The sequence below is a fragment of the Telopea speciosissima genome, chromosome 5, assembly GCF_018873765.1.
Source record: "Telopea speciosissima isolate NSW1024214 ecotype Mountain lineage chromosome 5, Tspe_v1, whole genome shotgun sequence".
In the NCBI taxonomy this organism is placed as follows: domain Eukaryota; kingdom Viridiplantae; phylum Streptophyta; class Magnoliopsida; order Proteales; family Proteaceae; genus Telopea; species Telopea speciosissima.
Genome location: NC_057920.1, coordinates 65,650,123 through 65,674,189, shown reverse-complemented (window position 1 = coordinate 65,674,189; position 24,067 = coordinate 65,650,123). Strand labels below are relative to the sequence as shown.

The 24,067-nt window shown below is 38.2% G+C and overlaps 5 protein-coding genes across 6 annotated transcripts in view; 4 read left to right on the top strand and 1 right to left on the bottom strand.

Annotated features, from left to right (window-relative positions):
- The window catches only part of LOC122662286 (ran-binding protein M homolog), a 42,271-nt gene extending 40,574 nt beyond the window's left edge, over positions 1 to 1,697 (top strand). Inside the window, exons 9-10 of one of the 2 annotated variants that reach the window (XM_043857875.1) lie at positions 683 to 769; positions 1,194 to 1,697. In XM_043857875.1, coding sequence (XP_043713810.1) covers positions 683 to 769; positions 1,194 to 1,475 — 369 coding nt within the window. In that variant the 3' untranslated portion in view covers positions 1,476 to 1,697. The remainder of the gene's footprint in view (positions 1 to 682; positions 770 to 1,193) is intronic. The other variant, XM_043857876.1, reaches the window with a different exon arrangement.
- A 4,402-nt stretch (positions 1,698 to 6,099) lies between these two features.
- Positions 6,100 to 8,150, top strand: LOC122663295 (putative disease resistance RPP13-like protein 1). The gene is made up of 3 exons (XM_043858979.1): positions 6,100 to 6,449; positions 6,595 to 8,042; positions 8,147 to 8,150. The coding sequence occupies exons 1-3, from the start codon at positions 6,126 to 6,128 to the stop codon at positions 8,148 to 8,150; spliced, it is 1,776 nt and encodes a 591-aa protein (XP_043714914.1). The 5' UTR covers positions 6,100 to 6,125.
- Positions 8,151 to 8,309: 159 nt separating this feature from the next.
- LOC122663294 (putative disease resistance RPP13-like protein 1) lies at positions 8,310 to 9,503 on the top strand. The gene has a single exon (XM_043858977.1). It carries the CDS (start codon positions 8,454 to 8,456, stop codon positions 9,501 to 9,503), a length of 1,050 nt encoding a protein of 349 aa, XP_043714912.1. The 5' UTR covers positions 8,310 to 8,453.
- A 369-nt stretch (positions 9,504 to 9,872) lies between these two features.
- LOC122663293 (putative disease resistance protein At3g14460) lies at positions 9,873 to 11,218 on the top strand. The gene is made up of 4 exons (XM_043858976.1): positions 9,873 to 10,901; positions 10,991 to 11,008; positions 11,096 to 11,113; positions 11,201 to 11,218. The coding sequence occupies exons 1-4, from the start codon at positions 9,873 to 9,875 to the stop codon at positions 11,216 to 11,218; spliced, it is 1,083 nt and encodes a 360-aa protein (XP_043714911.1).
- Positions 11,219 to 15,729: 4,511 nt separating this feature from the next.
- LOC122661794 lies at positions 15,730 to 22,191 on the bottom strand. Its single transcript, XM_043857302.1, has 2 exons — positions 22,051 to 22,191; positions 15,730 to 16,595 (listed from the first exon to the last, which is right to left on the bottom strand). Exon 2 carries the CDS (start codon positions 16,590 to 16,592, stop codon positions 16,029 to 16,031), a length of 564 nt encoding a protein of 187 aa, XP_043713237.1. The 5' UTR covers positions 16,593 to 16,595; positions 22,051 to 22,191; the 3' UTR covers positions 15,730 to 16,028.
- Between the last annotated feature and the right edge of the window lie 1,876 nt (positions 22,192 to 24,067).

Here is a 24,067-nt window from a genome sequence, read left to right as displayed (position 1 = left end):
GTATTTTGATTGCATCACCAACATTGCTAAGAGGGGTGCGATTTTCATTTGGGAGTCCTATAGGTGCCTTAGACCTCGGGGCATGCGGCATCAGAGAGGATGTTGAATTAGAGGGTTTTGCTGATTAGTCAGGTCCTGTGAAATTTTTCGGTCTGTGTTATTTTATTTCTTCTGGGTGAAGTACATATTCATACTTGAAAATATAAAGTGTGGACTCGTAATTTTCCAAGTCCATGCATTTTTCTAAGCGACAGATTTAAACATCGTCTTCCAAGTTCATAATTGTCTATTGTTGCAGCTAAATGTATTAGTTTTTTGATATAATAATGTGTCCAGATCTTTAACTTATTTGATTATTGGGGAATGGTGTATAATTGTTTTGTATGATGTGTCTGTGTACCAATACCTACCTGATGATGCATATTAGCTGAGTCCCTGTATCCTAAAATGTAATGATCTGATGGATCCCTCTGCTAGACATATACCCACACTCAAGCCCTTGGAACTTGGTAAATACCACATTATTTGATTTGGTCTTCTATATATGTTCACATTATTTCCATGTACTTTATTCTAGTTATCCATTGTTGTGTGTGCATATTCATAATTTCATATTAGGTATATCACAAATAAATGGTTGTTTAACAGTTGTGATAATATAGAAGATATGGTTCATATACAGGTGGGGGACCTTGAGAATGCTGTGAAATATGCTAGGGCTGAACTGGCGAGATTTTTTGGGATTACACAGTTACCATATCTACTTCAGGTACTCTCTACGTTGTTGTCTAAAGTGAATGATTTTCCAATTATTGACTGCATTTTCTGATGCTTACATGCAAAATGGACGTTGAAGTCGATGTTTGGACAGCTGGGAATTAAATAGAAAATTCCGAACCAATGGACCACGCATCCAAGTGGGTCAGTATTTATGTGACCCACAAAACTGTATCCAAAATCTAAATTTTAGCAAGTGATAATGGCTTGATGACCAGATGGGAAAAGAATATATGATGTTTATATTTCCAAGTAGTCTTCAATACATAAATCACTGTTTTAGGAGCCTCGTGCACTGGGTATGCCCCTTTTTTTTTTTTTTTGTTAAATGTTATATTGCAAATAATAATTGCTTGGAAGTCCAGATTTATTGTACTTTGGTAGGCAATGATACTGAAATGCCGTCTCTTTTCCAGGACTGCATTGCTTTGCTGGCATATGAAGAACCCATGAAATCACCTGTTGGGTATCTCCTTGAATTGTGCCAGAGAGAACTTGTGGCAGATGCACTCAATTCCATGGTATTGTCAATGAATCCCAGCATGAAGGATACAGAGAGCTGTTTACAGTCATACCTTGAGAGGTTGCTGAGGCAGCTGAGTGCTTGTTGCTTTGAGAGGAGGTCATTGAATGGTGATCAAGGAGAGACTTTCCGTCTGCACAGGGTTCTACAGAGCAGGAAGGAGGGGAAGTCGTAATGTATATTTTAACTTTGCCCCTGAATATGAATCTCCCTCCTTCCAATGGCTAACTTTAATGTGCAGATGGCATTCCTTGTATAGGTGAAATTGGTTTCAGCCGTGGGCATGGTGGTGTAGAAGTCTCGCTATTTCGCTAGCTTTCAAGAGGTGGGAATAAGTTGAGCTTCAATCTAATGTTTTAGATTCATTAATGATGAGCCAATATTTCCTATTTAGATATATAGTAGGCCAGTTCATCATTTTATCTTTGATGGGAAATATTTGTCTGATAGGAGACCCCACTCCATTTTGTTTTTCACTTGAGCTGTGTTGGATTGTCAAGAGAATGTGAGTATACTTTCTTTCCATTACTGTAAAATTTCAAGCATTTGGGCTGTTTCGAGAATTTATACTGTAGAATTATCACCTTTCGACAGTTCATATTTTAGCAAATAGATTTCCTATTCTCAATATAATGCGAAAAGAAGTGGGTGGACCTCACCTAGGGGCTAGGATACACCCCCTTAAGTTTCTAACAACTTAGAATACCTCCGTTGCTTTTTGTTAAGATTTCATGTACTTTTTTTTTCTTTAGAACTGCAGTGAAGTTAGTAGAAGTATAATTTCATAGAATTACTCCTATCTTTTTCTTGAATTTTACAAAATTTATACATTGGATAAGATCCAAATCTAGAACTGAATGCACATCAATATGAACCTAATTTTACAGAGGAGATTTTTCTCTCTTCATTTTCTTTTATTAGCACACAAAAGGGCATTTTATGTCACTAGAAATTGTTTGATCACACTTGTAAACTCCAAGATCAAGCTCCAAAGGTTGTTGGGTGTAGTTCTGGATTCTTAGAATGTTCATATTAGCATGCGTTTATCCCAGTGAAAGGCTCGAATTTCATCATTCTACTACTAAGTTTTCTTACGGCTCCGTTTTTCTGTCTTCCCTTTCAAAACCACAGCATCCACCTCACTTTCCCTAACATAGAGTGATGTAAACTTAACATTTAATAAATTGTTTGATATAATATGTTTTCTTTTAATAATTGTAAGCTTATAGTTGTTTACATGTTTATAGTAATTGTAATATAATATTTTTTATTTAACTATGAATGACTTCACGTTTATTAACCAATTTTAACGGTTTATTTAAATGGTTTTATCGTCGGTTTAAATGGTTTGGTTCGATTTAAACCATTTAACTAAATGGTTTTAATCTTAAACCAAAACCGAACCATTTATTAAATGGTTTCACGGTTTTGATTTAAACGATTTGGTTTGGTTTTGGTTTTGTTTTGACATCCTTATCCTTGTGGAGCCTGGAGAGCCAGACATGGCCACTACGGCCTCACAGACACTCCTTCCACGCATCCAACCAACCATCTAAGTCCTACACAATAGGACAGCAGCAGTCCCTCCTCTCACGGATCGGGCTCCTCTACGGCCCAAGGGTAACGCACCATTGCTTGCCATGTGGATGAGCTCCCTTTTGGATGGCTTGGATCGAGTTGGATATCCGGGTTTTGGAAACCAGAAATCCTCTTGTACATCGCATGTGCACCATACTCAGTTTTTTCAACTTGATCCAGGCCATCCAAAGGAGAGGTTGTCCACGTGGCGAGCTGTGGTGCCGTGCCACAAGATGTGTTATATCCTCTCCAAATTCATTCGATTTACATCCTCAAAAGATGTTTGGTAATTGATCCAACTCAAATTCAACTGGTAAAATAAAATTCGATTTGGAATTCCAAGTTGGACCCTTGTTAAAAGCATATATTTCGTTCCAGATGAACACAAGTACCTCTCTTCCTTTTTTCCCACCTGTGAACTGCCCCCCTTAGCAATTAACATTATATGTGAAAAACAAAGAGCTTATTGCTGTAATTGATTATGAAAATCAAACTATTTCCATTTATACTCAAGCTGAACCATTCTTTTGTTTCTATTGTCAATTACTCCTAATATGCATAGTTGGAAAAAACCAAGTTTTTCGACTTGATTCATCCTTTTCAAAATTCGGTGAATCAGGTGAGTGTTTTTTTTTATTTTATTTTATTTTATTTTATTTTTATTTTTATTTTTTTTTAAATATCTTTCTTCTTCTCCTCTCTGAGTGAGGAGTGACTGAGGCTATTGTTGCTTCACATGTGAGAAGAAGAAAAAAGAGACTAGCCCTCTAATATTGAAGACAACAAACAAAATATCTAGGATTTTGTTTAATTGTAGACCAAACTTACGGTCTATGAATAATATATGAACAATAAAAGAAAAAACCAGATTTGATAAGTTTCACTATGACTCAGGCAAAAACATCGAGTCAATAAAGACTCGGACTGATTCAAACATGATTTGGTCATGTCTTATAAATTTAGGCAAGTCTTTTCACCAGAGTCAAAACCTGGTTTTCCAACTATGCTAATATGATTAATATTTTAGAAAATTACTTGCACAACTTATATGGGAAAACTAATACTTGATCAACATCTATAAACTTTGTGAATGATCCTATGGATCTCCCCCATCTAACTTTTGAATCTAGACCATGTGTCCTTGGTAAAAACTTCCTACCAGAAAAGTCTTGGATTGGAAACATAAAAAAATCCTTAATTAATTAAATAAAAAACTAAATAAGAAAAATCATATATCAATCTACAGGGCACAAGCCCTGGCCCATACCATGGTTATCGGAATCAGTATATCGGGCACAACTAGTATCGATATGATACTAATATGGATTGGCCTGTATCGGCCTGGATAGGATGATTTTCCCATCTTTCTTTAAAAATCAAGAGGCAATTATTATCTTTCCCATCTTTCTTTAAAAATCAAGAGGCAATTATTATCACTACCCTACAGTTAGCCTATATTTACTAAAACTAACTTACCATAAACTTCTTTTCTAATACTACCCTGATTTTAATCTTTTACATCTCCTTCTACCCTCATATTTTTAAATACCTAGATCGCACTTCCTTTTCACCTAGTAACCTGCTATTCTATCTAACCTACCATTCTTCTTCTATTTTTTACTATTTTTGTTATTAAAATAGTAAAAATTAAAGCACCCACCCATTTCTTCTCTATCCTATTTTTTACTCCATTCAGTTTTTTTTTTCTTCAATTTTTCTATTTAATTAATTTTGGATTCAACATTTCATCCTCATCGTTCTTGTTCGAACAGATCGACCTGATCCTCATTGTGTTTTAGTTCTCCTTCGTCTCTGTTATAGGTGCGTTCCTTTCTCTAAAACCGATCCATCTTTCATGGATTCTCAACTGAAATCGCCAAGAAGGGGTTGTAGGTTAATAAAAAATAAAAAACATGGGAAGGTAAATTGAATAAAAAGAGGAAGAGTGAGAAGAAGTGGGATGCTTTGAAGAGAGTCGATCTGTTCCATGGTTTTACTGCACGGTATCGTAACGGGTATCGGTAACCTACAAAACCGATACGATACCGATACAATATCGCCCTGGATCAGCTATATAAGATAAAATTACCCTTGAATCTCCTTAAAAAGTGAGTTTTTATTATCATTTTACCCCTTGCCCGTGCTATGCTATTGATACAATATTGACACGATATCAGTATCGGTGACTAGCAAAACCGTTACGTACCACGCTACTGATACGGTATTGGCACGGTATCGATATCGGTATTGGTGACCACCATTCTTCTATTTGTTTCTTCAATCTGTTCGAAGAAGAATGATGAGGATGAAATGTTGAATAAAAAATTAATTAAATAGAAGAATTGAAGAAGAAAAAAAAAACAGAATGGAGTAAAAAAGGGGAGAGAGAAGAAGCGGGTGGCATGCTTTCATTTTTTATTATTTTAATGACAAAATAGTTAAAAATAGAAGAAAAATGGTAGGTTAAATAGATTAGCAGTTACTAGGTGAAAAGGGAGGGCAATCTGAGTATTTAAAAATGGGGGCGCTATTCTTTGTGCCGCAGCCCAGGCTGCGCCCAGGCACATGGGCCTACTACTCAGGGAGATAGGATGGTCATTGCGCTCACCCCCATGTGCTTGGGCACAGCTTGCGCTGCGGCACAGAGAACATTCTCCCTTAAAAATATGAGAATAGAAGGAGATGTAAAAGTTTAAAAGCAGGGTATTATCAGAAAAGAAGTTTAAGGTAGGATAGTGTTAATAAATATAGGTTAAGTGTAAGATACTGATAGTAATTACCCTAAAAATGAATTTTTTAGCCTCACCCATATTGTTTCACTGATACACACGATTGTCGAGAAATTATATTGGCCTCGGCCTTGGCCGATCCGATATTGATTCCTTTCTTGGAAACATGGTCGAATGTTAGATATTTTTTCTGGGATCGTAAGAGAATTGAATGTTAGGTGGAAGAGTGAAAGGAAAACCAGGCTAAGAGGATTGAATATGTGTGGAGGAGGGAAAAGAGTGAAAATGTGTGGTCATGTGAGTTGTGAGACAAACAGGAAGAGCGGAATTCATCAAGGTATCTCTTTACAAACAACCACCGATCCATTTCCACCTCTTCTTTGCAAACATTGAACTGTAGAGCGTTTCCTCACTTCTTTCTCTCTCTGATTTCTGGGTAGTCAGTTGTTGATCAATCTTTGCTTTAAATCGTTCGCTCTCTCTCTCTCTCTCTCTGAAAGAAGAAGAAGAAGAAGAAGATGTCAGGTGTGGAGCAGCTTTTCCGAGGGTCCTTCCGCTCGGATTTCCTTCAGGTGGCCTTCCACAGGTTTGCCTCTCCTGAGTTGCTGGACTTCTTAGTCCGATGGAAAATCGACTTGGATGAAGTGGATTCACTGAAGCGGACGTCAGCCATGATCCAGGCCTTATCTGATGATGCTGAAGTGAAGCAGTTCACCAACGTTGCTGTGAAACTGTGGCTCAATCGCCTCAAACAACTCCTCTATGATGCAGATGATATACTGGATGAGTATGCCAATGAAATTGTACGCTTGAAATTGGAATCAGCTCACCAAACCCAACAGGTACGCTACCCGTCCTCTCACTCCACCAATTGAAACTAGTGTTAATTTCTTCTTGGTTGAACTGTAGCATAGAATCAATTGGCAGTTTAGAAGGAATAAAAAAAGACTTTGGGCCTAAGATCTGTAACATCTCTGAATGCTGCAGGGATTTACAAGGATTGGATCAGAAGGAAGGGATATCAGCGAGATGTCATTGGAATCTCAATATCGGACTCACCCTCTCCAAACCCAACAGGTACGAAACCCTGTTCCTGTCACTCTAGGTGAAAGTAGTGTTTCATCCTTGTTGGAATTTGATACACAATCTGACGTTAAGGGCATCGATGAGAGATTTGGATCAAAGTTAAAGGATATCAACCAGAGGTTGAAAATTGTTGCACAAGAAGGTTTAACTCTAGGTTTGAACTCGAACATCATCTCAAAACAAAGGGTATTCGGTCAAAGGCCACCAACGTGTTCTTTGGTGATTAGTTATAAAGTTGTTGGCAGAGAGGATGATATGTCGAAGATTGTTAAATGGTTGCTGTCAGACAACATTCCAAGTCGTCCCGATAACAATGATAGTAACTTCTCGGTGCTGCCTATAGTCGGCATGGGTGGAGCTGGAAAGACAACCTTAGCTCAACTTGTTTATAACCATGAGAGTATTCAGAACCATTTTGGTCTGAAAGGTTGGGTCTGTGTTTCGGAAGATTTTGATGTGGTGAGGCTAACCAAAGGAATTCTAGAGTCAGCCACTGGATCATCCCCAAATTCTGATTCACTGGACCTACTACAGGGGAAACTCAAAGAAGTTTTGAACAATAAAAGATACCTAATGATTCTGGATGATGTGTGGAATGAGAATTACGAGAGATGGGATGCCTTAAGTACCGCTTTTGCATTCGGTAAACCAGGAAGCAAGATATTGGTTACGACACGGAACAAAGCCGTTGCATCAATCGTGCGCACTGATCTGAACTATCATGATCATGATATTAAAGGTCTGTCAGATGAGGCTTGTTTGGAATTGGTCAGAAGGCATGCTTTCATGCATGGAAATTCATTTGATGATGCAAATGAAAAGCTGGAAATATTTGGAGAAGAAATTCTGAAGAAATGTAAGGGTTTACCTTTGGCTGTAAAGGCACTTGCTGGCATCTTGCGAGATAAAAGGGAGAATTGTGAATGGAAAGATATCTTGGAAAGTGAAATATGGGATTTAGGAGAGACTACTGATCAGATCCTCCCATCGCTCGTTTTGAGCTATCATCATCTTCCTCCGCATCTGAAGAGGTCCTTCGCATATTGTTCTTTATTTCCCAAGGACTACGTATTTGAAAAGAATGAATTGGTCAGATTATGGATGGCAGAAAGTATGGTGCAGCCAAAAGGGACGAAACGGCTTGAAGATATAGGAGTGGGGTACTTCGACGATCTCTTTATGAGGTCCTTCTTTGAACTAAGTAAAAGTTCTTTTGAATACAAATCCCCCCAGGAAATGGTCTGGACATGCTATGATACACTCGCTTCCAATGAGTTACAAATTGAATGTCGTACATTCACCTTTAGGAAGTGGCAAGGTGATAGATATTTATTTGAAGACTTATCAAGGTGTTTATATATCAAGTTGTTTTCAGCATCATCCAATAATATTTCTGGATCATCAAAGTTTGTGATGCATGATCTCATCCATGATTTAGCACAATTTGTTTCAGGTGAAATATATTATAGAATAGATTTGGGTGATAAACCTTTCAAAATTCCTACAACAACTCGTCATTTGTCGTATCCTATTGGCAATAAGATGGAAAATTTTCAGAACATCAAAGAAATGAAGAGCTTACGCACCCAACTAAATTATCAAATGAGAAGTGGTGGACTTTCCCATATAAGCCGTTTTTACCCACTACACACCAATTCCTACATGTACTTATTTTGTTTGGCTATTTCAATTGTGAGTTGCCTCAGTCAATTGGCAGTTTGAAACATCTACGGCTTCTTGATCTCACTGGGTGGAGGGATATGGTGAGGTTACCTGATTCAATTACAAGTTTGTACAATTTACAAACGTTGATCCTAAGCGAGTGCGACTGTCTTAGAGAGTTGCCTAAAGATCTGGGTGACCTTGTCAACCTTCGCCATCTCATTCTCCCCGGCAAATATCCAATGATGCATAAAATGCCATTGCAATTTGGAAATTTGACTAATCTTCAAACGTTAACTGAATTCAGTATGGGCTTACATACTAGTGACTCTAGTAGCATTAGAGAGTTGAGGGACTTGTCGCAACTCCGAGGGACCCTAAGAATTTCAAAATTGGAAAATGTAAGCAATACTGGGACAGATGCCATGGAGGCCAATTTAAAGAATAAGCCACACCTTCGTGAGTTAGGGTTGTGCTGGAGTTATTATGGAAGCAAGGATAGATTTCCAGATTCACGAGATGAAAAAGTTGAGGAGAGTGTACTTGACCAACTGCAACCTCATACCAATCTTGAAATGTTAAGAATTGTTAATTATGGTGGTGCAAGATTTCCAAGTTGGGTAGGCCACCATTCCTTCTCTAACTTAGTGGCTGTGATACTCAGTAGTTGTCATAAATGTGTGGTCTTGCCTTATTTACGACAACTACCCTCTCTCAAACACCTCATGATCGACAGTTGCAATGCAGTAAAATTGACATGTAATGAATCTTATAGGGATCATTCATCAGTTAATAAGCAGTTCCGGTCATTGGAGACACTGGTGATTTGTGTTATGACCGAATGGGAGGATTGGTCCGAGGTGGTTGAAGAAGAACAGGATGGAGAAGAATTCCCTTGCCTGCATAAGCTGACGATAAGAAATTGCCCCAAGCTGAGGAGGGTCTCTCACCGCTTTTCTAGCCTCGGAACAATGACAATAGAAAAATGTAATGAACTAAGAGAACTCCCCAAGCTCCTTCCTTCATTGCAACAGCTCAGGATAGAAAAATGTGAAAAATTAGCTGTCCTTCCGAGCTTTCCATCCATTCAAAAGTTGGCGTTGGAGGCATGTCACCAGATTACAACATTGTCATCATCCGACTCTTAGCATTCATCATCATCGACATCACCACCAACACGTGCTTGTGACTCAAACATCGAGGAAGATGGGGAAAGAGAATTCTGCTTCCTCCATGAGCTATATATCTTTGACTGTCCCAACATGAGAAAATTACCACACACCCTTCCTTCCTTGGTGAAACTCAGGATAGAAGCTTGCGAAAAACTCTCTTTCCTTCCGATGCTTCCATCAATCAAGAGGTTGAGGTTGGTGCAATGCAACGAATTGGAAGTTTGGAAGGTGTCTGATAAAAAATTCTCATCATCACTTTCCTCCTTGTATGTGGAAAGAATTTCAAATCTGTCATCCCTACCCATTGGATTCTTCCGACGCCTGACAGCACTTCAAGAATTAGAAATGTATTCTTTGAACGAGCTGCAGATGATGGTTGGACTTCAACACCTCACTTCACTTAGACGTTTGGTAATTGACAGATGTCCTAAACTTTTGTCTTTGCTAGACAATGATGTTGAGGTGGGACTGCGAGGGGGAGTGGGAGAGGGAGTACTGGTCCTTCCGTCTTGCATTGAATATATGGAACTTTCCTATTGTGACAGCCTAAAGAAGCGACCACAAAGCCTATGCAACCTTCATTGCCTTAAAGACGCAATGATTGAAGGGGCTGTAGGACTGACATGCTTGCCTAAAGGGCTGGACAAACTCACGTCTCTCCAGACAATGACAATTTCAAAGTGTCCAAATCTTGTGTCCTTGGCGGAAAGGAAGTTGCCAATTGGACTTCAATCTTTTTCTATTGAAGATTGCCACAATCTTGAGTCCCTGCCGGAGGAGCTGGACAAACTCACGTCTCTCCAGATAATGAGAATTTCAAAGTGTCCAAATCTTGTGTCCTTGGCGGAAATGAAGTTGCCAATTGAACTTCAATCTCTTTCTATTAAAGAATGCTTAGCTCTTGAGTCCTTTCCAGATATGGGGTTACCCACTACGCTTGTGAATCTGTTCATTGAAAAATGTGGAAAACTGAATTCTTTGCCTCAGGGACTGCACAAACTCAGAAACCTTGAAGCACTGTATATTATGGAATGCTCTTTTCTTATGGATTGCAAACATCTTGAACCCCTCTGTAGCTTGGGCCTTCAAAATCTTACCTCTCTTAAAAGTGTCACCATTGTTGGATGTCCTGATCTTGTGTCCATTCTAAAGGGCCTGCTTCCCACCAATCTTGAGTATTTTTACATCACTGACTGCCCAATTCTTGAATCCCTACATGATGGACTCTCTGACCTAAACTCTCTTAATCATTTGAGTATCATTAATTGTCCAATACTAGCACAACGATACCAACAGAAGAAAGGAGACGAGTGGTCCAAGATTGCCCAAATCCCTGACGTACAGATAGATGGCCGAAGGCAATACTTTAATGAGGTATTTCTTTTATAATCAGAAATGCATAATATCTATTTTTTTAACTTTATGTTGTCACGTGTGAATTTAATTTAATTTTCTCTTGGCAGGTGAATGACGTTGGTGAGGTATTTCTTCTATAATCAGAAATGCGTGATATCTATTTTTCACTTTATGTTTTCACGTGCGAATTTTATTTTATTTTCTCTTTGCAGGAGAATGACATTGATGAGGTATTTCTTCTATAATCAGAAATGCATGATATCTATCTTTTACTTTTTGTCTTCACTTGTGAATTTTATTTTATTTTCTCTTTGCAGGAGAATGACAAGATGTGAAGACCAGGAGTGCATAACGCAACTGAAATGCGAAATGCAGGGAAGATTATTATTATTATGGGGAATTCTGTTAGATGGACTCTTCTCTTTGCGAAGGCTCAAGTATCGACACAAAGTAACATGGTAATTGTATGGAACATTTCAACTAATTAACGCGGCCAAGAGTTACATCTATATAAGTTATCACCCCATTAGATTCTGCCAACTTTTTTCCAAAAAGAAAAAATTAGATTCTGCCAACTCTAAAGCTTCAATTGGTCACCAAAAATAATGGAAGTTCTGGCAGGTTATAGTTTACTGACTTATATATACTATCATCATCGCATTGAATAGCATTTCCTCACACACTTTCTCTCTCTCTCTCTCTCTCTCATGTACATGCATAAACACATCCTCCCCACCCCAAATTGATTTCTAGATATTGGTACTATAGAGTCTATTTGAGTTTTAATTATTGTTAGTTGGTCAAAGCCAGAAGCAACTCAAAGCTGGGCAGAAGCTTCATATATGCCATGGATTGTACCTGATGAATAATATAAAGCCAGCATTCCCATTGCCAGAGTACGAGTACCATTTGATAGGAATATTTCCCATTTATTTATTTTTATTAACAATCCAATAGTTTCAAAGAGTAATCATTTTTTAGTAAATTTTCACACATTTATCATGCCACGTACGTAGTTGGACTTGATTGGGCCGAAAATTGATAGAGTAAATGATGACGTAGATAGCATATCCTGAAAATTTAAGGGTTGACAAGAACTGTCATGTGGCAGATAAGCCAGTGGTGCTGGACTGGCTGCTGCTTGCCGATGCTAGCTCCTTTTTTCACAAAAATTCACTCTCTTATTTTTTTCCTATTTGAATTTTGTTACACTGATGGTGCTCTTCACAGTATTCTGTTTTTTATTTTTATTTTTATTTTATTTATTTTAATATCTTTATTATTATGTTGATTATCTATTATCACCATTCCATTATCTGGTTCAGTGATCTTTCTGATCTAGCTCACATTTCTGAATTATTTGCTTTCTGCACGCAGATTGAATCGTCCCCAATTTGTTTTCTTCTTCATTGTCAGAAATTTATTGAACTTGTTTGGGTAAGTATCTTCTCTTTATGTATTTTGCTTGAAAGACAACATCTATTTAATGTTGGTTTATGTTATATGCAATTATTAGCATGCTTCAATGCTGTGTTTTGGTTTCACTTAATGCTCGCCAATGCAAGTTAAGATGATGATGCTCTCATCTCACCGTGGACGTAGACACCTTGCCGAACCACGTATGTCCTTGTGTATTGGTTGTTTGATTCCTCTTTCTTTTGCTTCGTTTTGTTTTCTGCAGCATCGTGGATAAGTTTCAGTTTCTACACCCATAGTCTGGATAGATGTATTGTTAGGTGCTCCATTTTCCCATCGAGGCTGAACATAAACCAGCTTCGGGCATACTGGTGTAGAGGCCCCTTCTCGTTTGCTAGCTTACATTTCACACACAAAATCTAACTGATTTCAATGGAGAAAGTGTGGTTCTCTTTGTTCATTAGAATTTGTAAGTGGAGTGGAGAGCAGTGTCAAATTGTCAATATAGTGAACATGGCAGTTCTGAGCACTCTTAAAATTTCATGCAGTGGTCATAGCAAAGCCTTACCGCTATTACTTCACCAGTTTTCTTAGGGGGTACAGGTGATATGTAGCTATAGATAACATCTTTACCTGGTCAGAACTCAGAACTAATTAATGAACTTTATTGCCAGCTTATTTGAACAAGTTTCATTTTCTGTGATAATCTTATGGTGATTAAAGATTCAATTTTGGAGTCAAGGTTGGGTTGGGGTTCATCGAGTTTGTTCTTATAAGTTAACAAATTCAATAGAGCAATCAACACCCACTATATTCAATTCAGTATCTTGTTCACACAAAAAACCAAAATGGATTGATAGTGCTCTTTCCCAGATTAATCCTTTATTAAAACACTGAAACTGTGAGGGAACTGATATGAACTGAGAATTAGAAGGTCCATACATGAATTAGAAGAAGGGCCTTCAGGAAGTGAGAACAAGTGTGCTTTAACACATATTTTGAGGATCATTAATTATAATCCAAGAATTTGTGGGAGATTTGCCTTAGGGCACCTTTGAGTATAATTTATGAATTTACAATTATTGCCTTTCACTTGAAGACTGAACACACAGTTTGGTTTCTTTGTTTTTCTTTTAATTGGGGGGGGGGAGGAACTGATCTCATCAGTTTGTCAATTGTGAGGAGTCAATAAGAAAATCACATTCCTATTTAGATATATAGGTTGGTTAATTCAACACTTTATCTTTAATGTGAATATTCGTAAGATAAAAGACCTCACACCCGTCTCATTGTTTAACTTTCATTGCTTAACAACTTGGGGAAATGTCTCGAACTTGAGTGCAACAAGGACAAATAACAAACTTCATGTTACTCTTTTTCAAGCATTTGGACTGTTTTGAGAATTAACACCTTTTGAGAATTATTCATATTTTTTTAGATCCACTTCCAATAGACACCTTCAGACAAGACTCTCCTCCTCATATGAGAATCTCAGTGGCGACGCTAAACCTAAAATTGTTCTTACCCCCATCCTTAAGGACGGACCATCGTTAACCCCTTTGCCGACGGGACAATGTTCTCATGGAGACCTAGGGGTTTATCTATCCAAACAATATTGGTCTCATTTGATCAATGGAAGCTATGCCAAAAGTCTCTCTCTTTCTCTCCCCTCAAACCTTCCTATCCTCTGTTTTCAAACCGCCATACCTCCCTAAGATTGGTGCATTCTCCAAGCTGCCGGCTGGGAGCACCGTCACCCATGTTTTTATTTGGTAGGCAGTGTTTTTAATTTTTTCATTGGATTTTAAAGCCTTTTTTACACTTGTCTAACTCCGTTTTGACTGAAATTTAACTTGTGAATAGAGGACCTTGGGGCCTATCTTACCACAGAATTTATGCTCTATCTGACCTGCCGACTAGGGAAACTATTCACCATCATAAACGTCAAAAACCACTCAAATATTACAAGAGTTTTAGTCATCTGAAAGGATATAACATACTCTTGCAAAATCACTGGTGAGCTGCCCAAAATTGGAAGGTCAGCAGAAATTCCATGGAACAGAAAGGAATTAATAACCAAGGATGAATTTGGGAACATCCCATGAACACTGCCAAACAACACATTAAGTCAAAAACATGTTATATACTCCTTATAATGTTACTGCAAGTGATAATGGCTTGGAAGATCAGATTTATAAGTTCACTTTGTGTTAGTTAAGTGCTCTCTCTTTTCAAGCTAGGACTGCACTGGTTTCTTTGGCGTATGTAGAACCTAAATCCTCCGATGGTTCTCTCCTTAGAGAGAGAAGTTGTGGCAAAGTCAATCAATGCCATACAATTGTCAACGAATCCCAACATGAAAGACTCACCAAAGCACAATAAAACTGATACCTCAGGAACAGATAATACAATAGTCAACACTGCAACCGTTAAATTCAAAACAAAAATAAAATAAAATTACCCAGGTAGCGTTCTTTCTCCAAATTTTTTTAAATAAATCTTGGAGCCTCTGTTGTACTAGTATAATACCTACACAGCTTCTCCGTATTAAAAACAAAGAAAGTTGTTGCTAGAGCATCTACGTAACAATTCTCCCCGCCAAGCTGGGTTTGTTCAAAAAATACACTGACCAGAGCATTCTCACGGAAGGTATCGGAGGCTTTTGTTATTCTCCCAATAAAACAAAATTCCTTAAACGTGAGAGCAATAAAGTCACAATTCGGTTCGTGTCCACCCCAAGTGATATCCACATAATTCCCACCTCCCGTGATCACTGGTATTGAAACTTGTCGTTGCTGGATGTCTATTGCACTCTTATTCCAATCAAATTGCACCAACTTAAAAGGATCACTCAATCGTCTATTCTTTTCATAATAGAGAACTGAATTGTCACTTGTAACCCACGGTCCTGAAGACTTGGAAGCAGCAAAATCAAACTTGAGATATTTACCCTTAGCGTTAACAAAGGTTCCATTAATCCTACGGTGAAACTTGAGGAAGTTGGTCGATTCACCTAAGATCCGAGAAGGGGAGAATTTGGCATATTCTAGATTGTCTGCCAATTCAGGAGGATTTAAAGGTTCCTCCTTTTGAAATATAGCTGACCCGTTGGCATAGACAAACCAAAACCTTTTATCATTAAGGTTATGTATGCCTACTCGAAGTTTCACCATTATCTCATCTGGCAGGTTCACATGAACTCTAGTCAAAACACCTTTGAACATACCCATAGAAGATGTTCTTTCTGTCAATGTTATCGATTGATTTTGCACCAATCTCTTGCTGGTTCAACTCAGCTACACCTGTTGCAGAATCCTAAAAGATAACTGGGAGGTCGTTCTCATTAATCAGACGAAAATCCCTGACTATAACATTGCCATCGATAAAGAAGTGGGAATCCACCATAAAAACTCTTAAGATTAGTAGATTCTCAATGAGACGGGTTGGAGTATTCGTACTATTCATTTCCATGCCAATGCTTAAACCACTGCGTTTCTCAAATATACTTGCAATCGAGGCTAGTATCTCGTTCGCAGCTACTAAGAAAGTAGCACCGAATTCTTGGTGAAGGATCAGATCATGTAACTTCCCGAACTCTGTGTGAAGGATCAGATCACGTAACATCTCGAGAAATGTCAGCACAGATTCTGGATCTCCACTTGCCGGTGGTTCAAGACCAAAGTGAACGAACACTCTCTTCAATGAGTTTGTGATTGCAACGATAGTCAGTCAAAACTGTTCATGAGTCCAGCCCTGATCAATCTTCCGCTTCTTTAATTTTTTCAGCGCATCATTCTTATTCGCCAATTCAGCCTCGGTATCGTCCAAGAGGCTTTGCAATTCATTAAGTGCATCATTCTTCTTCGTCAAATCAGTTTTGGTATTGTCCAAGAGGCTATGCAATTCATTAAGTTCATCATTCTTCTTTGCCAATTCAGCGTTGGTATTGTCCAGGAGGCTTTGCAATTCGTTCACCACTTGCGGTATTGGCAATGGTACGTTTAGGAAACCAAAAGGGCCCAACGATACAACTGTTTCTAAAATGAAGGAATCATACTGACTTTCAAGGAATTCACCATCGACGTCGCGCTTTTGGATGAGTACAATAGCCTTTCCTTGACGGTTTACTCGAAGGTTCTTAAAACACAAGAACCTCTTGAAATCATCACCCTTCGGCCCGTCGAAGACGACAGCTTTGCTCTGTGTCAATTCTAATGGTTCGGAAAAGAGGTCTACTGAGAAGACCTCTAACTTTGAGCTCACAAAAAAGTTATCACTTGATGACCAACTCATGTCCTACTAAAAAATTAACACAAACAAACAATCACAAAGCAATGGGATTGAGATACTCAAAACAATGCTTAAACACTATGAAGCATTGTGTTTTGAAGTGAAGTGTGGGGAAGCCATTCTTATATATAAGAGCCAATGGAAATAAAATCACCAAGCAAAACAATAGGCCAATCGGTTTTGATAAATGTACATAATCTAGTTCAAACCCAAGAACTGGTATTGATAAATAATGTCACTTAATTTATTGGCGCATCAATCATTCTTTTGTAATAGGCACATGGTGCCAACCACTTGTGACTATTACATGGGATTGTTTCAAACATCCACGGCTAAAATATAATTTCAGGAAAAAAAAATCTAAGAATTTTAAGTTAAGTAGCAGCAAAGAAGTTTACAAGTTTATTAGATGGTTGTTTTCTAAAACATCCCTCAGATGCCTTTTCCCTTCTTGATGAATACAGTGAAGATTATCTCAGCATCATACATTCTAGAGAATCGAATCTGATCTAGATTTCTTGTATATATATTTAGTGCCTCAATCCACATAGCTTTTATAATTGACCTTATGTTGGATTTTCCTACTGTTCATGCTAAGAGATAGAGTTGCATTTCCATAGGAATGCAGGATAGTTTATCATAATTCCTCAATACATCAGTACTACACAAGACAAATAGATGTTTGAGCGGGTGTATCAACGTGGAGCAAATGTTAGGTAGGGACAAATGGTTGATAGGCCAAAGAACCTCCCATAAGTACATTTCAAGAACTAGTTGGGGTTTATGTAATGCAGACCCAGGTTGGAATAACCGCTTAAGGGCCCACCCAAGAAAAGAAGAACTCAAATCCAAAGTTAAATGACAAACTAAGTAGATAAATCAAGATTTATAAAAACTAATGGCAGAATTATAATTAATCTAAAGTTGTAGAGGAGTGACAGAACTGTAATTAATCTAGTTTTCTGATTTCGAAATCAAAGTGAGACTCTTTACCTATTCTGGTTGATCAATCCAGTCAATGAGCTGAGGAGTAAAAGACTACTAAAAAGATCAAAAGCTATCTTCTTCATATTTTACATAAACCAACAGAATCAACAGAGCTTCATCCACAGAGAGAGAAATAAACAAAGAAGAGAAATAGAATCGTACCTTTTCTGTTCGAGCGCCTGAAACCAAAATCTTCAACCAGATTGTTTTCAGACAACTGGAGAGAGAAGAGCAGGAGATGAGGAAGAGGAAATGATATGAATAAGAGACAGAGAGGGTTCGTGCGGGAGGAAGTGACTATTAGCTAGACTGAATAATCGTGATTCATTAATTGAAAGAGATTACAATATATAGGTGCAGATATTGATCGCACTAGAGTGGATGTTATTGTATGTGATTCAAAGACTCCACATACGATAACAGTCCTGTTACATAAGAAGAAGAGATTAAATATAAAAGGAAGCAGAATAATTCCGTTGATGGTGACGGAAGGGAGAGAAGCCACAGGGTATGTTTTTCACGGGAATTTACGGTTTTATGGTGGAATGGGAGATATTACAGGCACCGGAGGGAGGATTTTGTGCTGGTTCTTGGGGCCTTTAGTGGAGAATATTCTTTTATAAACGTCCTTTCCTTTTTTGTTAAAATAAAATCATAAAACAAGACTTATTGGGCGGGATTTCAAATCCATTTCTGATAACTATATGTCACAAATTCTGACACTCTATCTTTCAATTTTTCTACGGTAATGTTGTTTGGCACTATAGATGTCTCGCCAGTGGCTTTTGGGGATGGTTGATTGAAGTAGAAACAAAAAATTCTTGGAAGGGAATTGCTTGACCTTCGTTTAAACAAAAATTCCCAAGCACATGAGTCAAATAAATCTTACAAATCTTTGAAACATTAAATGCTCTATGTAATTTCGAGCCATTGATCCAATAACTTAGTTTTTGCGAAACTAACAACGTTTTAAGCTTAGATTGATCTTAAACTAACAAGGTTTTAAGCATAGAACCTGAGATGGGATTGAGTTAGACTAGGGTTGAGCTCATTGGATGGTTACGTACCAAACCCTGAAACCTGAGCTCAAAGACTACAAAGTCCTAAGCAAAAACCTTGGAAAAATAGGACACTTCAACAGAAACATAGTTGTCCAGGCGTTGCCTAGGCGGGCACCTTGGACCCCTTGATTTTTTACCCTCTCCACCGTCTTGGGTCGCCTAGACGCCATGACAACTATGAACAAAAATATTACTAATGTTATCATTGTGGTGATAGTATTTACATACTTCAACCTAAAGGTATTTTAACAAAAAAAAAAAAAAAAAAAAAAAACCCTAAATGCCTTGTGATATCTTCCGTGGTATACTTGTTTTTGCTTTTAAAATATATATAATATATAATATAATTTTAATTGATTAAAGATTAGTTAAATAAATTATGTTTAACAATTCCAAGATATGTTCCAAAGAAATTTTGAATCTTGCTATGGGCTTAAAATAGTTTGCTGGACAAGCTCAAACCCAAGGACAGGACAGGCCTAGGCTGCCCGTTTCCTCTTAATACTTGTTTTGTATGATGTCTCTGTGTACACATGGCTACCTAGTGATGTAGAACCTATGAAATCCTCTGTTCAGTATCTCTATGAAAGATTCATAGAGATGTTTAATTATCAACATCAATAAATAACAACAACAACAACTAAAATCCCTATTAGAAAACCACTAAATCACAATCAAACTGATACCCTCTTTGGAAGCGAAAATACAATAGTTCAATCAGTCGATTCAAGCTAGTCTCAAAGTTTAACTATACAATAAAACTTAAACAAAAACTAAAATAAACTAAACTAAAGGCCCTATTAAATAATTTTTGGAGATGTCGGTTCATCCACGTCAATCCATGACATTACTTGCTCTGTTTTAAATACAAAGGAAGTGGTTGCTAAAGCATCAACATAACAATTTTGCCAGTGTTGGTTTTGTTCGAAGAACACACTGACCAAAGCGTTCTTGCGGAAAGTACTGGAGGCTTTCGTTATTTTCCCCATAAAACAGAAATCATTAAAGGTGAAAGCACAATCAGTACCCAAAGCATCATTCACAATCCAAGTGGGATATTGCTTCCCAAAAGTTGAGGTTGACACAGGTAAATAAACTTCTCATTGTACGATATCTGTTGTAGGAGTATTCACATCAAATTGCACCAACTTAAAAGGATCAAACATTCCACCATCCTTATTATAATAACGAACTCTACTATCACGAAAAACCCGCGGTCCTAAAAACTTGCCATCAGTAAACTCAAACTTGAGATATGTCCCCTCCTTGTTAACGAAGGTTCGATTCATCCTACGGAAAAACTCGACAAAGTCGGTCCGGTCACCTAAGACCCGAGCAGGGGCGAATTTGACATCTTCAAGATTGCTTACCGAACCAACAATGGTGGTATTTGTCGATTCAGGAGGACTTAAAGGCATCTTCTTTTCAAATATACCTGACCCATTGGCATTGACGAACCAAAACCTTTCATCATTAAGGTTATGTTTTCTGCCTACTCGAAGTTTCACCATGATCTCATCCGGAAGGTTGACATAAACTCTCGTCAAAACACCCTTGAACATCCCCACAGTTGGAATGTTGAAATACCCGTAGAAGATGTGCTTTCTGTCGATGTTATCGATTGATTTCACACCTATCTCCTTCTGCTTCAGCTCTGCCGCATCTACTGCAGAATCCTGAAAGATAGCTGGGAGGTCATCCTCGTTCATCAGATGGAAATCCTTGACTATCACACTACCATCAATAAAGAAGTGGGAATCCATAAAGCCTCTTAAGGTAAGTAGATTCTTTATGAGTTGGGCTGCAGTCGAACTATTTGTTTCCATGCCAATGCTTAAGCCGGTGCATTTGTCAAATATACTTGCAATTGAGGCCAGTATCCCATTCACGGATACTAAAAAAGTGGCACCGAATTCTTGGTGAAGGATCAAATCATGTAACATCTCAACAAATTTCAGCATAGATTCTGGATCTCCACTTGCCGGTGGTTCAAGACCAAAGTCAACAAACACTCTCTTCACTAAGTTTGTGATCGCAACGGTATTAAGTTTGCTGAACTGTTCAGGATTCCAATCCTGATCAATCTTCTGCTTCATTAATTCATTAAGAGCATCATTCTTCTTCGCTAATTCATCCTTGGTATTGTCCAGGAGGCTTTGCAATTCATTAAGTGCATCATTTTTCTTTGCCAACTCCGCCTTGGTATTATCCAAGAGGCTTTGCAATTCATTAAGCTCATTATTCTTCTTCGCCAATTTAGCCTTGGTATTGTCTAGGAGACTTTGCAATTCGTTCATAGCTTGTGGCTTCGATAACGGTACATTCTGGAAACCAAAAGGACCCAATGGTACCACCATTTCTAAAACGAAGGTATCATACTCACCTTCAAGGAATTCACCATCATCATCACGCTTTGGGACACGTACAATAGCCTTTCCTTGACGGTTTACTCGAAAGTTCTTAAACCGCAAGAACCTCTTGAAATCATCACCCTTCGGCCCATCATAGACGATAGCTTTGCACCGTGTCAATTCTAATGGTTCGGAAGAGAGGTCAACTGCAAAAACCTCTAACTTTGAGCTCACAAAAAATTCATCACTCGACGACCAACTCATTTCCTATTAAAAAATAAACAGAGACAAACAATCACAAAGCAATGGGATTGAGATAATCAAAACAATGCTTAAGCACTGTGAAACAATGTGCTTTGAAATGAAGTGTGGGAAAGCCATTCTTATATATAGCAGCCAAAGGAGGAATAAAACCAGTATGCAAAACAATGGGTCAGTTGATTTTGGTAAATGTATGTAATCTTGTGTAAACGCAAGAACTGGTGTTGGACTCATAGTTGTCAAGGCGTCGCCTAGGCGTCCAGGCGCTTTGGTCGACTTGGGCGCCTTGGTCGCCTAGGCGGGTGCCTTGGACGCCTTGGCCGCCTACTTGGTGTCGCTTTGGTTTTTTACCCTCTCCAACGCCTTGGATCGCCTAACCGCCGTAACAACTATGGTTGGACTTTCCTATTATCTCAGCACCATACATTCTAGATAATTGAATCTGATCCAGATTTTTTTGGGTGTTTAGTGCCTCAATCCACATCGCTTTTAGAATTGACCTTGTGTTGGACTTTCCTATCGTTCATACTAAGAGATAGAATTGCATTTCCTTAGTAATGCAGTGGAGTCTATCAGATTCTAAAACCAAGTGAGCTAAGGAGTTGATGACTACTAAAACCAAGTGACTCAGCTTAGCACCAGGCTTAGCAAGTTCTATCTTAGTGAATTGTAAATATGAGATGTAATTTAATAAAAAGAAACCAAAAGAGACACTTAAACAGAGACAGATATAGTAATAAGATCAATTGTCTTCATATGTTACAAATCAACAGAGACAGATAAACACAGAAGAGATCGTACCTTTACTGTTGGTGTCTTTACTACCAAAATCCCCAACCAGCTTGTTTGCAGACAACTGGAGAGAGAAGAGAAGAGAGAAGGAGATGAGGAAGGGAAGTAGGAAGAGGAAATGATAAGATGAAGGGCAGAGAGGATTCCTGCCGGAAAGTGACAGAGTAGGTTTTTCACGGGAATAAAAACGGTTTTGTTGTGGAAGGGGGGCGCGGCAGAGATATCGGAGGGAGGAGAGAGGGGCCGAAGCGATCGGAGGAGGATTTTTTTCTGGTTCTAAAAGCTTAACAACTTAGTAAAGTAGCGCCTTTAGTGGAGAATATATACTTTTAGAAAGGTCTTTCCTTTTCTTTTTTTATTTTTTAATTCATAAAACAAGACTTATAGGGCGGGATTTCAAAATCGTCGGAATATGTACACCACATCCCTTTTCTTTCTTTTATTAAAGAAGGCTTTTTTTGAAAAAACCCATTTCCTCCCCACCTCTAGACTTAGATTACATTTGGTAAATGTCTGAATGGTGTTCAGAACTGTTTTTCTGTTCTTTGAAAACAAAAAAACATGAATTTACCAACAACTGTCTTACTCAGTTGGTGAGTCGTGGTGCGCTTCATGCCCATGCTCACTAGACCTCCTCGAGTTGGAGTCTCCTGGCTGGTACCTTATCCCCTCCCCGGTTTGATCCCTCTCCTCTATATAAAATATATATAAAGCTCCCTATTCCAAAAAAAAAAAACATGAAATTACGTTTGGCATGCTGAGTCGTTTTTCTGGTCTTTTAGAACAGACCAGAAGAAAATATCCATCAAAGAATGTTCTTTACAGACCATCTCCGAGACGGTCTGTAAAGGTCTCCGAGACGGTCTGTAAAGAACAAGAATAACAATCATCGTTCAAACCCGTGAAAACCTGTGATTTCTTGAAAGAAGCCAAAGCTTCCTTGCGACCAACTGGGGAAGAGAAGGGGAAGAGAAGGACCAGAGGAAGAGAATCTACCTTGAAAGTAAGACCATGATCTCATCAGTTTGTCAATTGTGAGGAGTCAATAAGAAAATCTCATTCCTATTTAGATATATAGGTTGGTTAATTCATCATTTTATCTTTGATGTGAATATTCGTTCGAAAGAAGACCTCACACCCGTCTCATTGTTGAACTTTCATTGCTTAACAACTTGGGGAAATGTTTCGAACTTGAGTGCAACAAGGACAAATAACAAACTTCATATTACTCTTTTTCAAGCATTTGGGGTGTTTTGAGAATTAATACTTTAGAATTAACACCTTTTGAGAATTGCCCATATTTTTTTAGATCCACTTCCATTATACACCTTTAGACGAGACTTTCCTCCTCATCTGAGAATCTCATAGTGGCCACGCTTGACCTAAAATGGTTCTCACCCCCATCCTTAAGGACGGACCATCATTAACCCTTTTGCCGACGGGACAATGTTCTCATGGAGACCTAGGGGTTTATCTGACCAAACAATATTGGTCTCATTTGATCAATGGAAGCTATGCCAAAAGTCTCTCTCTCTTCCCTCAAACCTTCCTATCCTCTGTTTTCAAACCGACGTACCTCCCTTAGATTGTTGCATTCTCCAAGCTGCCGGCTGGGAGCACCATCACCCATGTTTTTATTTGGTAGGCAGTGTTTTTAATTTTTTCATTGGATTTTAAAGCCTATTTTTCCACTTGTCTAACTCCGTTTTGACTTAAACTTAACCTGTGAATAGAGGACCTTGGGGCCCATCTTACCACAGAATTTCTGTTCTATCTGTCCTGCCAGACTAGGGAAACTATTCTCCATCATAAACGTCAAAAACCACTCAAATATTACAAAAATTTTAGTTATCTGAAAGGATATAACATACTCTTGCAAAATCACTGGTGAGGTGCCCAAAATTGAAAGGTCAAGCAGAAATTCCATGGAACAGACTGGAATTAATAACCAAGGATGAATTTGGGAACATCCCATGAACACTGCCAAACAACACATTAAGTCAAAAACTGAACCAGACTGAATTGC

Excerpts from the sequence above, each read along its gene's own strand:
- LOC122663294 (XM_043858977.1), top strand. The coding sequence starts at position 8,454 with ATGGTGAGGTTACCTGATTCAATTACAAGTTTGTACAATTTACAAACG.
- LOC122663293 (XM_043858976.1), top strand. The coding sequence starts at position 9,873 with ATGTATTCTTTGAACGAGCTGCAGATGATGGTTGGACTTCAACACCTC.
- LOC122663295 (XM_043858979.1), top strand. The coding sequence starts at position 6,126 with ATGTCAGGTGTGGAGCAGCTTTTCCGAGGGTCCTTCCGCTCGGATTTC. Across the intron at positions 6,450-6,594 it reads CAGCTCACCAAACCCAACAG|GGATTTACAAGGATTGGATC; the intron begins GTACGCTACCCG and ends TGAATGCTGCAG.
- LOC122661794 (XM_043857302.1), bottom strand. The coding sequence starts at position 16,592 with ATGAGTTGGTCATCAAGTGATAACTTTTTTGTGAGCTCAAAGTTAGAG.